The sequence below is a fragment of the Drosophila grimshawi genome, unplaced genomic scaffold (genome assembly GCF_018153295.1).
Source record: "Drosophila grimshawi isolate 15287-2541.00 unplaced genomic scaffold, ASM1815329v1 contig_1377, whole genome shotgun sequence".
NCBI classification, from domain to species: domain Eukaryota; kingdom Metazoa; phylum Arthropoda; class Insecta; order Diptera; family Drosophilidae; genus Drosophila; species Drosophila grimshawi.
Genome location: NW_025062900.1, coordinates 13,924,306 through 13,937,431, shown reverse-complemented (window position 1 = coordinate 13,937,431; position 13,126 = coordinate 13,924,306). Strand labels below are relative to the sequence as shown.

The 13,126-nt window shown below is 34.8% G+C and overlaps 2 protein-coding genes across 8 annotated transcripts in view; one reads left to right on the top strand and one right to left on the bottom strand.

The window, feature by feature from the left end:
* The window catches only part of LOC6561932 (beta-1,4-glucuronyltransferase 1), a 56,234-nt gene extending 48,559 nt beyond the window's left edge, over window positions 1–7,675 (bottom strand). For 5 of the 6 annotated variants that reach the window (XM_032736086.2, XM_032736087.2, XM_032736088.2 and 2 more), the window contains exon 1: window positions 7,512–7,654. The gene's annotated coding sequence lies outside the window, so the exon portion shown is untranslated. Of the gene's footprint in view, window positions 1–7,511 lie in introns of all 6 variants that reach the window. The other variant, XM_001988181.3, reaches the window with a different exon arrangement.
* Window positions 7,676–10,043: 2,368 nt separating this feature from the next.
* Window positions 10,044–12,821, top strand: LOC6562492. Of its 2 annotated transcripts, XM_032736206.2 has the most exons (7): window positions 10,090–10,305; window positions 10,363–10,447; window positions 10,509–10,597; window positions 10,697–11,248; window positions 11,391–12,015; window positions 12,356–12,575; window positions 12,639–12,821. In XM_032736206.2, exons 1-6 carry the CDS (start codon window positions 10,173–10,175, stop codon window positions 12,561–12,563), a joined length of 1,692 nt encoding a protein of 563 aa, XP_032592097.1. In that variant the 5' UTR covers window positions 10,090–10,172; the 3' UTR covers window positions 12,564–12,575; window positions 12,639–12,821. The 2 variants fall into 2 exon arrangements, with proteins under 2 accessions (XP_032592096.1, XP_032592097.1); XM_032736205.2 differs by having other exon boundaries at window positions 10,044–10,447.
* The last annotated feature ends 305 nt before the right edge of the window (window positions 12,822–13,126 follow it).

Sequence of the window (13,126 nt, the reverse complement as noted above, 5' to 3'; positions counted from 1 at the left end):
AAATGCTGTTGTAATTAGCCATAAGACTGCGTCGGCTAATTGCATTGCTCAATTGAATGGAAATATTCAAGTGTTCCAAATACATTTTCAAGTAACTCTTAAGCTTTTAAGTGTTTCGATTCTTAAGAATAATGAATGCTTGGGGCTTTATCATGCAGAAATCGATCGGAGGGTCGAATGAAAAGTTCAACATATGTATTTTTATTTTTATTTTATAGTAACTTTAACTGCATTTTAATTAGAGCGCGTTCCTACTAAAAGGGATTGCAATAAAAGCTAATAACAAAATATCGGAGCAGACCGCCATGATAATCATTCTATAAACTTGTTCCTACCAAAATCCCGGAGATTTGAATAGCTAATCAGTGTAAAACAATTTTTCCTTTACTTTCCCTGAATTTTAATGTGGAAAAATAAAACTATTGTAATTAACATAAAAGCCAACTGACAAGACAAAACTAAAAACAAAACCGAGTTGCTAATTCTGCCCAAAACAAAGTCGCCATAACTGTAATGACTTTTCAACAATCTACGTGACATAGAAAACTTTATCGACGAATTTGCCATAAACATAATTAGTCAAAGGTCTGGCTTAGCCTGCCTCAAGTCCGTGTGGGTGGAGCCCCGAACTTAAATCAACTGATGCAGAACAAGTGCAATGTGGCCAACTGAGTGGCCCACAAGTCCACATTTCCCACTCGAGACAACGGAAGTGAATTTGCATGGTTCGTTGGTTTTTGTGTGAATTTTGCAAGTTGGAATGAGCTTGAAGGATGTTCTGGGTTAGCAGGCAGCGAGAAGAACAAGAAAACGATGCGACCAAATCCAAAATAAAGTTAGATAAACGAGCATAGTTATTTTTCCCGTGAGTACATAAGGCCAATGGTAACAAAAATAATTTATAGAACAGTTTATCAACGTGAAGTTGAACAGTATTTTCTAAAACTAAATAACATAACATATAAATGAAAAAAGTTGCTCAATAAAAAGTTGTCTAACCAAAGAAACATTATAAGTTTAATGAATATATTATAGAATTTTCAAATTACAAAACACAGTAGTAAAAATGTGAATGATGGCACAAAAAATAAAATCAAATTCAAATAACTCAATGAAATGCAGGGCTCAGTCAGTGGAACCAGATAATATACCCCAGAGGCTATTCTAATGAGCACTGAAAACAGATTTATCTGCTATATCTATGTAATATTTATATTATACGTATTTTGTTATTGCGTTTCTACAGTAGCCACTGCGGCAGTAACAACCAAAATTCGATGCCCCAGAGGGCAGATAAAAATCATTAGGCTGAGCGAAGAATGGAATTCGCTTTAAAACCTCTGAAAATTAGTCAGCACGGGGAACATTTAGCATGTTTTTGTTTTTATAAATTAAGTTTGCGCTTTGGTTATTGAACCACACAGCCCGAAACGTTTAACGTTTGATTGTTGATTAACGATCGTCGCCACAAAAGTATACTCAAATTAAAGATGAATAAAGAAAGCCTTAACGACATGATTGAGTTGAATTTAAATGTGCTAATCTGTTATTTATAGAAATCGTCTCAAAGAGCCGACATAAGATGAATTTGAGCTTGTGAACTGAGTCAAATATACGCAATCAAATCAATGATTTGGCATGCAAATCTAAACAGTTAAAGTGAAGATGCCTAAAAATTAGAGAATTAATGGTTAAAAGGTTGGTATTCTATATTTTTACTTTTATATTTTTATTGAGTGTCATTTAACAAATATTTATATTTCGATTTCTGTCACAGCACTTTGTAAACATTATTAACATTTGTAAGCTAGTGAAATGTACATTTATTACAACAAATTGTTATTAGTTATGGTATAATTATCCATAACATTACTGGGTAAAAAAAAAAAACGGCCTTTTTAATGCTACGTTGAAAATCTAACATATGAATCACCCTTAACTACACTTTCCAAGTTGAGCTCTAGTTGAGCAGACGCCACATGCTTCCCATTTCAATTCAATCAACCATAAACAGAATGCCCTCGCCACAGGCGCTTGTCATGCGGACAACATGGATGTGCTCCCCCAGCCACGCCCCCTCGACAAGGTGTCGGCACATCACACGCCTTAATAGTGGCCCACCTGTGCCGACCCGCCCACGGATGGTTGCGTGCCTAATTGTTAGACGAAAGGAAAGAAAACATTTTACCTGCCTCGCCGTTGCCATGACAATTGCATGCTTCTTACCAAGAATACAGCAAAGAACTCAAAAGCCCTAAGGGCCAAATTGAAAACATTATTAATATGAACATAAGGACAATTAATTTAAATATACTAATTGCAAGACTCTGCGCGAGAAACTCTTCAATTAGAATTTATTTGGTACAGTTTGGGCGGATCTTTGAAAATATTTAAATATGTATTTTGCTTTGAATAACTAAGTAAATCGAACATTCTTTCGAATCTTCATTTTTGTTAATTAATTGCAAGTTATTATTATGCCATTACTTGCCAAGAAAAAAATGGAAAACGTAATCACAATTTGAGACTGTTTTCACTGAATGCACAAACTAATAAGATATAACATTTAATAAGACACTTCGATAACAAATTTATCAGTTCATTGTCCTCGATATGCTTGCTGACAGCTTATTTAATATTGGGGGAGCTGTAGTCCATAGCAACGAATTTTATCAAGTCACACTTACTACGCATTGAAAAATAAGTACAAAAAAAAAAACATTGGAGTTTCATAAGAACGCAGCAAAGTGTAAAAATATATTTTATAGAAAATGGAAAATGAGAAAACATAAATTGTATTGATGACTTTCCAAGCTGGACCATCGAGTCAACTAAGCAGGCATTTCCATTTCCTTGACCAAACCAAAAAAAAAAAAAAAATAAGCTCCTCCCGCTGTCCGAGCTTAACTTTTACAAATGGCTGAGTTTGAGTTTGAGTTGGGAAAGTGGCAAGAAGCAAATCAAACGAAACGAAAACCAAACAAAATGCTTATTTGCGGTTAACCACAAAACTGTAAACTAATACCAGACCAGTAGCAGATTGTCACTAGGGTAGGCACAGGGAGAAAGAGAGCGGGGGATGGTTTTGAGTTAACCCATGCTGACAGCTGATTTGATGTCTCCTAAAGTTAACTTGGCTTACATTTTAGGGTAACTTTGTGATTAATTCAAGTGTAAATTGCATTGTGTCCGGTTTTCAAATATGCTTAAACTTCGACTGATAATAATTTGGGCCAAGGTTAAGTATCCATTGGGTTCACTTAGGTTGGTTTTAGTTGTTCGGGTCGGGTTCGACTGGACGTTGATCGATGAACGTGAGCTGGGTCGTTAATTGAACAAAGGTTTTGCGCTTCGCTTGATTAAGTTTTGTTAATGGCACACAATTTGTAAAACTAAAATTCATTATCAAAGGGCAGCGTGAAGTCAAAGTTTGTCGTAGTTCAAAATTTTAATTGAACCAAATGAAAAGTTCACTTCATTAGCACAAAAAGTATATTAATTATTTAGCTTGTTCATTTAAATTACTTGTTATACACAAGATTCTACAAAATATTTTATTTCACTTGTACTTGTTATCAATAATTTATTTAATTTAACACCAAACACGTTTAAGTATAAACTGCTCAGCAATATATTAAACTTATCTATTTAAATTGAAAAGAAAAATCAGGCAACCATTTTCATTTGTCCTAAAATTTCAAACATTGCAAAAGCGCTCATTAAAAGCGTAAAAATATCAAATATGCAAAGATAAAAGAGACAGAAAAACTTTAACAAAAATTGAAATTAATGCGGCAGTTAACATTTTCAACAGCTTAACACAAAAAAAAAAGTTGCACAGCATTTGACCTGCTGAACCCTGCTGACATGGCACGCGCCCCTTTGAACATTTTTTTCTGGTCGCTGTTGCCATGACGTTTTTTCACAAACAATTTATGTGAAAATGTGTAAATAAATATAAATGTACATATATATATATATATTTATTTACCTCTGCAAGAGTGTACTCATGCATAAATATGTTATTTGTTATTAAAAGTAACCAGGCAACTTTTGCTCTTTGGGTCATAGAGATGTTTGATCTTTCATTATAGATTTTCCAAGTATTTAATTAATACTTGAGCTAAAATGACTAACATTTGCAGGTAAAGTATTTTGTGTGTTTTATAATACGTTAGCAATATTCAGTAGCACAGCAGCTTGCCTTATCTTGTGACTATGAAAGTGTTTCCCCTTCTGACTTCCGCTTTGACAATGTTTTTTTATCGTTCAGCAAACATAAACAGTGAAATTATGTCAAGCTTATCATTCGCACTAAGCGACTTATACTGCATTGTTTCTTATCTGTTCACTTAGATGACAGCGTTAAGTAGCCTAGTTAGCGACAGCTTATCAGTTAATTTATTGGGCCAATAATTAGTTCATTTTTGCCGAATAATATTGGTTCAAGCGCCACACGGGAAACGCTCTTAAGAACACATTGATTTTTCTTAAGCAATTAATCAAAAAGATCATTCGAAATAGAATATTACAAAGCATAAATATCAAAATAGATAAGGCAGCTCCTACACATTTTATTCATGCAATCAAAAATAAACAGTGAATTAATTAAAAACTTGTAGGACGAAATGTATATTTTTATGAATTTATGAGTTTAATTATAAACTCGCAGTCATAAGCCGGATTGTATAAGAATATCTGGCTAATGATAGGGTCTTTAAGTGTCGACACAAGGAAAAGTATCGATTCAATTTCAATTTTATGGAAGCTTCCCACAAAAGTTCCGTCGCTGATTACTGCTTGCTTTCATAAATGTTTTTATCATTGTTTTGGAGGCGCACGTCAGCTGCTATTTTTAAAAGCCCATACATAAATTAAGTTTGTAGACATTCGACAAATGTTATTTGACAGTTTAATGTGTATACACACTAGTTGGATGTTTTTTATTTGACGAGATATTAAACAGCTTATTAAAAAGTAATCAATCTGTTCACAAATGTGCCTGAATGAGCCGACAAGAAATAAGTGTTGCGTTCAAAACTAAATTAAAGTCGCGGCTCGTTTTATAGTATAAAACAAATATATAAAAATTATAGTATAAAATAAATTTATATTATTTTTATAGATATATTTATTTATAGAGATTATATGCACGCAAATGTATGCTCGTAAATAGTGCTTTTATAACATAATACAACAAATCGTATTCATAATATTTATATTTATAATGACAACTTGCGACCGTTATTGAAGCACTTGACTTTTGTTTTCTTCTGTCTGTCCGGCCGGAGGGGATCTACGGCGAATGCAGCAGGAAGCATACGGAAAACTTGCTAATGTTGCGGTAAACATCTGTTTACGGAGAAGCGCTTTGAAATCTGTTTATGATATTTAACACTGTGCGATGTTTATAGTAAACAAATAAATCAAGTTATGTATACGATCCCGATTGGTTTGAGATTATAAAAACAGATGTTTCTAAGGAAAGAAATACAGAAAAACCCCAATCTGTTGAAATTACATTTGTCAATTTCACAAAATTATACATTATGACTGAGTGTGAAAACCATTAACTAAATTAATGGGGTACATTTGAAAAATAAACAATCTCTTTTCAATAAATATAAGCAAATATATAATATAATATATACAAATACATTTAAAATGTGATTTCTATACCCAAATTAAGGTGGAAAAATTGTACTGTACACAGTTAATTTCACACATTTTTGCTGGTTGCCACCATAAATAAATTTCGCATATCAATTTGAAAAGACCTAACGTGCAACCGCTAAAACCCGTTCAAAACACCTCCAAGACAAAACGAACAACAATTTGGACTACTTGGACTACTTGAACTTATATTGGGCGACGGAAACTCTGATTTGAATAGGTAGCGCAATAATTATGTTAATAATTAATGAGAAACACCCACAGCAGTGAATATAATTACAAATATTTTTTATGGTAGTATCTCGGAGTTTACAAGAAATATAAATTTCTTGATTCATTTACATATTTTTTCTCATTTTAGGTCAATACACATTTTTAGTTTTCGATTTTTGAAATGTCTATGAAATTAGTTCATATTCAACACAATCACTAATTACTTTAGCACATTTGCCGCTGTGAATTAACAATGTTTTATAGCCAATGTCTTGTTGTATTGACATTTTTGGCAACCACTTTACAAATCAAAAAAAAATAAGATATAAAAAATTGCCATATCATAATTCAAATAACTCAAACTGGAGTAAATTTTTTTTTTTTATATACAATTTTGTTGTTGTTATTGTTTGACCGACATTTTATACGGCGATAAAAAGCCGGTCAACCAGCAAAAAAATCAAAAGTTAAACGCAACGCATAAGAAAGAGGCACATTAACAGAAACAACAAAAACAACCAACGGAACCAAACCATAGTGTCTTCGTAATGCTAAACAAAATACGAAGAAAAAAGCGTGTGTGTGTTTAAAATACTTTTAAAATATAAAACTTACATCACACACATTCACAAATCACAAATAACAACAACAGCAACAACAACAACAACAACAGCAGCAGCAAATGCAATTTGGGCTGCGGCTGCTGTGACTGCTGTGAATATTTAGTGTTGTTATTGCTTTTGTTGTCTGTTGTTACTGTTACTGTTACTGTTGCTGTTGCTGTTGCTGACGCTATTACAAGTTTGAAATTTGATTTCTTTTGATTTTGCTTTTGTTTGATATTTTGCTTCCTCCTTTTTTTTATCTTTCGCTTTTTTATTTTTATTTTTTTTGTGTGAAAATAAAAGAAATTTTGGATAGAAAACGCGCGGCCCAAATTGAGTAGACGATTGTTGTTGTTATTATTATTATTGTTATTGTTGTTATTGTTGTTGTTGCTGTGGGGGCACATGAATGAATTGCGCGATTAAAAACACAAAAGGCGTGACGCTTCATACAGCAGCAATAACAACAGTACAACAACAACAACAGCAACAGCAACTTAATATCGAAACGAGTTTTGTGGCTTTGGCTTTGAAAAAATAGATAAGCGCCGCATGTAGGCGAAAGAAAAAGAAACTAACGCAGGCTTTAAAAACTTAACATCGAAATGCTAAGGCGAACCGAAAAAAACAACAACAACAACAAACGCTACAGTTGCTCACGCACACAAATGCATAAATGCGCACATACACACATGAACACATCTCGGACAGCTGATTTGTGACTGCAAGTGCAAAAGTAAGCTGCCTGCTCTCTTCTTGCCAATTACAATTGGTTTATTTAGGTGACGCGCACACACACACACACACACACACGCACACAAAAGCAAACGCAAATCCAAACAAACACAAACTCAAACGCACACACACATACACTGAGAGTTTGGCAGGCCGCACGCCTCGTATATTTATATTGTGTGTGTTACACTTGTTTTTAGTTTTTAGAGCTTTGATTACGTTTTGCCCTAACGTGGACAGTGGCAGTGGCTTATTTTGCGTTAAGCCTTTAACTTTTACACACACCTTGCACTTCCACTGCTTGGCACGCGTTGTTTGGGCTCTCTGTTTTTGTTATGCTTTAAGTGTAATTTTGCGAAAATCTCATTGTTAGTTTCCAATTTCTGGTTGGAGCTGTGATCGGCGCACTCGCGTAACCACCCGCACGGTTGGAAATTTCTATACAGACTGTTAACAGTATGATGTTAACTGGCACATTTTGCATTAACAGCTGTTGATACTTTTGGTATTTGTATGTTTGGCATTTTTTAGCGCCACTGTAATTGCCTTAACAGAGTAGGAATGCCTGTTAGGAATTTGAGAAGCGCCCTTTTTTAAACAGCAAGTTAAATATGTGAACAAAATCAGTGGGAAGTTAATATTGTAATTATTTTTAGTTATTCGATACATTATGTTTTCTTTGATTTCGAATAGCGTCATTTGCAATACGAATAATTAGTAGAATCACCTTTTTTTGACATTCACACAAAAATTTGAATAAAGCAAACAGTTTAAAATTAAATGTAAATCAATTTCAATTTGAACAAAACGAATTCTGGAAAAAAGGAACGAACAATAGTGAATAAATAATTTAAGTGGTAAAATATAGACACATGTAGATTACTTAATTTTTTATCTATTTTGTTTTTTTAATCGTATGCTTAACTTGGTTTAGATGCCTTGAAATTTGAAAATTGTTTTTGATTTGCGTGCAAAGCTAAACGAAAAACAAATTAACACAAAGAAAACGTTTTCAAGCATAGCCAACAATTACAGCCTCAATCAAATTGTCTTAAATTCCTCCGTGTCTAATTGTACATAATAACAGCGGCCAATAACAACAACAAGAACAACAACAAAATGCAGTTTTGAGTCTAATTTCAAGTTGAAGTCGATATTGATATATAATTAATTTCCTCCATCTCTCCCTCTCTCTCACTCTCTCTCTCTTTCTGTCTGTCTTTTAGCTTCCCATTTTGCAGTCGTCCTGCATCTGCTTGCCACAGACGACGCACCAATCAATCAATCAACCGCTCAGCAATCTTTTATGCAACTTAACATTTCAATCGCAGCGCCAAACTAGCCGCTGGCATGCAAATTTCTTCGAGTTGTTGACGATAATAATGACGGGTTCTGGGGCTGGTTAGCAAATGTTTGCCATCTAAAGTGCCACAAAAGCAAGTGGCATTAAGCAAAATGGACACGAAATTTCAAAGCGTCCAGCTGGACAGGTGCAAACAGGCCGACTAAGAAAAAATGTTGCAAGGAATTAAAACTTCCATTAAGACTACCAATTACATGAATTTCTGGTTTTATAATTATTTTCATTTTTTTTTTTTTGTTTTTTTCTTAGATTTTCCCTTTTCCTATTCAGCTTTCTTTGCTCCTGCTCCAAATGTAGAAAATGCTTAATATTTTATACATACAAGTTGTCTGTTGCATGTATGTAATTAATGAAGTGTGAAAAAGGTTTGAATTTAAACAGCTTTTGTTTTCAATTGCACAATAATTAGCTGCCTTTACGGACCAGAAGGTTCCAACCATTCAAAATCGGAAAATTCAATTAAAGTGCTTGGCTTACTCAGACACCTGCTGGCAATTAATAAGCTCAAAAGAACTCGAACACTTTTAAACGATTGCCGAAATTAAAACACCCTTATTGACTACATGAGCGATTATAATATATTATTTTATGTAATTATTACAAAAATGTATACAATTTGTTAAAAAAAAAAATAAGAAAAAAAAAAACATTTTGATGTTCAGTAAAATCTTTGAAGGCAAAGAGTTCGACGAGTTCGAAGTTAAATTGCCCTTAGATCCTACAATAAAATATTTCCAAGCAATTGTTACTTTTATGTTAATCAAAAACAATAAAAATATATATATATATATATATATATATTTATATATGTGTAATATTATATGCCTTACAATTTTGTTGCATACTACGTAATCAAATAATAAAACTCTTTCCAAGTGTATAATAAAAACCTTAAAAAGAAATTCACACAGTGTTTGTGTGTTGCTGTTGTTGTTGTTGTTGTTGTTGTTGTTGAGTGAGGACATGCGGGCGGATGTGTGGGCGTGGGAAGCTGAAGGCAGAAGCCGCATTTTTTTTGCAATGCCTTACCTTAAAGTAGGCAAGTTTTCTTTTTGTGTAAGGAAATTTTAAGAAAAATTTGCAGCCATTCCATCCCTATCCGCCCATAATTCTGACAGCAGGCAAAACGGAAATTACATTTTTGTCTGTTTATGCTAAGCTCAAAAGAAGTTGAAATGAATCTCAAAGCACATCTCTGCGGATAAAACGACAATTTTATGACCTGCAGTAAAAGTGTATATTTAATTACGCAACACATTCACAATATTAAATAGATATACTAGTAAATTGTATTTGTTTTAATTAAATATTTAAAGTGCATAAAATTATGTAATGCGGAAAATAAATCAAATAAAATGTAAACAATTCTATTTATTTTTAGTTAATATTCGAATGGATTTTTGAGAACAAAGCAAGCATGTGAAATGTTTATAACATTTTTAAACAGGACAAATAAATTTAAAGCAACTGCTGGACAACTCCCACCCAAAATTGTTGAGAGTTTTTACTCAGTTGCTCTTGTTATGGGTAACTTAGAGAGCTACAGATTAGGTTAATCTGTCGAGCCAAAAACTAAGATTAGAATGTCGATTAACAGCGATGAGAGTATAAACAATTTAATTGACATTGAGAACTGTGATGATATATCTGAGACCTATAAGCCAAAAGCGTTTGAGCCCGAGTTAAATGCTTCAAGTACGTCCACCTTAAGAGAAGGTGAGACACAGGAAAATAATCAGTTCTATAAATTAGTCAGAACTTCGATTGAAACAGATAAGCCAGATACAGCCAGAAGTTCCACAAATTCAATTAAACTATTCTACGAAGCTGTTATACCAGAGCCAATAAAACATCATTGGCAAGTTAATGAATAATATTATCTATAATTGATAAAAGCAATTTGTGTATTGTTCTTGCAGCTCTGCATTTCGAATTGCTTCTGGGCAAACAGGAAAAAAACATGAACAACAATTTGAGTACAGGGATTGTGAAACTTGTGATTGTCAATGTGAGTAAGCAACTGGAATATTTAGGCATATAATGTAGTCTCTGTTAATATGTCTATAAGTGTATGCTTATTACTCATATTATTATATTATTTTCATAGTTTGTTGCGGTATAAGTAATGCAGATCAATCAAAAAACAACTCAAAATTGATGGCACCAAAATACGGAGCAAGAGAAACTAACAGTGCTGAGTTCTATGGCCAGCAGATGACAATGCAAATGGGACCTGAAATGGAAATGGGAATGAATCCCGGAATGAATAAATATAGCTGTGATATGCCAAGGGTTTCTTATCTAGACCAGTCAACGAGTGCTGACCATTTCCATCAGTCACAAATGCAGACACAGTCTTTGACAAACGTCAACAACTATGAGTATATGCCACAAGAGGCACAGATGTCGGGTGCAGATGGCTATTTGCAGTCCCAACCGAACAATTATTACATCGAAAGCAGTGCAGATGTGAATCCTGGTGCTCCTTGTTCGACTCCTTGTTCTTGCAACTGTCCATCAAGAGATTACAATGATTACGACCTTGGAGCTCGTCAAATGCAAGAAGACTCAGCAGCAGCAGTTCAAAGCGATGACTACGGAATGCAGGAGACGACAGCTATTCACCAATGTCAAGTGGCTCAGAGAATGCCTCGCGAAGGTAAGTCCAAGACAAGTTCAACAAAGCCGGGAAATTTCCGTAAAAGAGCTCGATGAACTAACCAGGTCCATGATTATCTTAGATCCAGTTTGTTTGATCAGTTCGTTGGTGCACCTCAAATACTGTATTTATTTCCTTTCAGCCAGCTTTCTGGAATACCGTAACTGTGGCCAAAACACCGAGCAAACCAGTTGCCCAATAAACGCAGCTGGAATGCCATCCTGCATCAATAATTGCGGATACCCAAGTGATCCACGTTCTCCCTCATCCAGACCGTTTCCTTTTACAGAATGCTGCACATCCTCCTGCCAGCAGATGCCTTATTATTCCTATTTTCCCAGCAACTGCGTGCATGGGGAACACTTTATCCAAAATTTGCGATCAACGCAGCCTGATTGTTTTCCCAATTACCAGACAGCTCCTTCGTCGCCGCCCGGCATGGGCATGAATATGAATTATGGTCCCAGTTGTGGTCCCAGTTATCCACCCAGCTGTGATCCCTACAGTGCTGGCTACTATTCCAACTACTCGCCCAGCTATGGTCCCCCCAAGAACACCATCTATGGTGCCGATGACAAGCTGCAAGCGCAAACCGTTTACAGCACCGATTTCAATCCGTTTTCAAGACCCGGCAACAATCTCAATCACTTTCCCAGTTATCAAGCTTCCGGCAGCTGGGGCAGCTTCAATGACTCCAATAACTGTGGCACATACCCAGCTGACTTTGGCAGCTTCAATTCAGGCGGCATCTATATGCCACCAATGTGGTAAGTATAGATCATAGGACAACTAATAATGGAATTAAAAACAATAAAATTGAAAATTCTTAAGGAATCAGGCTTGCCACAATTTACCTACATTTTTCCCTTTTAGTTGTTGTGTCAACAGCTTCCATTCTTTAAATGGAAAACTTTTCTACTTTTCTAAATTGAAGCAAAATGGGGCACGCTTGAATGCTGTAATAAATCCTGTAATAAACTCTCAATTTAAGCTGAATTGCAGTTTAGAGAGCTATCAATTTGAGATACTATTTAACTATTTAATGGAATTAAATTCCGAAATTCATCCAAAAGTTAACACTTGACGTTTTTTTCTAACGATTTCCAGCTACAATGTCCAGCCCTGTTCTTCGGGTGGCAGCTGCATGTTGCCACCGGCTGGTTGTGTCTATGGTACGCCTTGTCCAGCCAATTACATGTCGCTGCCGACCACTTACTGTTGCCCACCCAGTCCCGCAACTTGCCACGGTGCCGCACCGTTTCCAGCTCCGAATACCGCTTCATACGAAATGCCTTCAGGCTGCAACCAGCTGTGATTCAATAGTCCTGTAAGTACACAAAACTGAACTATGCCAATGCCAGCTATCACAATAGAAACATTATATTTGCAGCTTGCACCTGTATAAAATATAAAGGATAAAAGGATAACGTTTCCACTGGTTGACGATTAGTTGAAATTAAAATTGGAATAAACTTTATAATAAATTAGAAGCTTCATACAAACTGTGTATTGGGCAAGTAACATTATAAGAACGGAATTTAGTTAACAAAAACTGAATGTCATCTTGAAAATAGTTGTGTGTTTTGTGAATTCTGTAGATACTTTTGTATATGGAACATTGTTCATCATTGCATCGGTTCATTTGCATTGCATTTGCATCTGTATAAATTTACATAACTTTATCGAATTGGGAGCATATTTTGGACACCTCTGCTCCAGCAACATTGCAGGTTTCTGGCACACACTCAAATCGAAATTTTATTTCACAGGGTCATAAATTCAGCTTTTTGGCAAACAAATTCCTTATGGGTGGGTGACTGAATATTTGAGAGACATATAAATGCAGTACGATGAAAACTGGCAGGAAAATTAATCAAA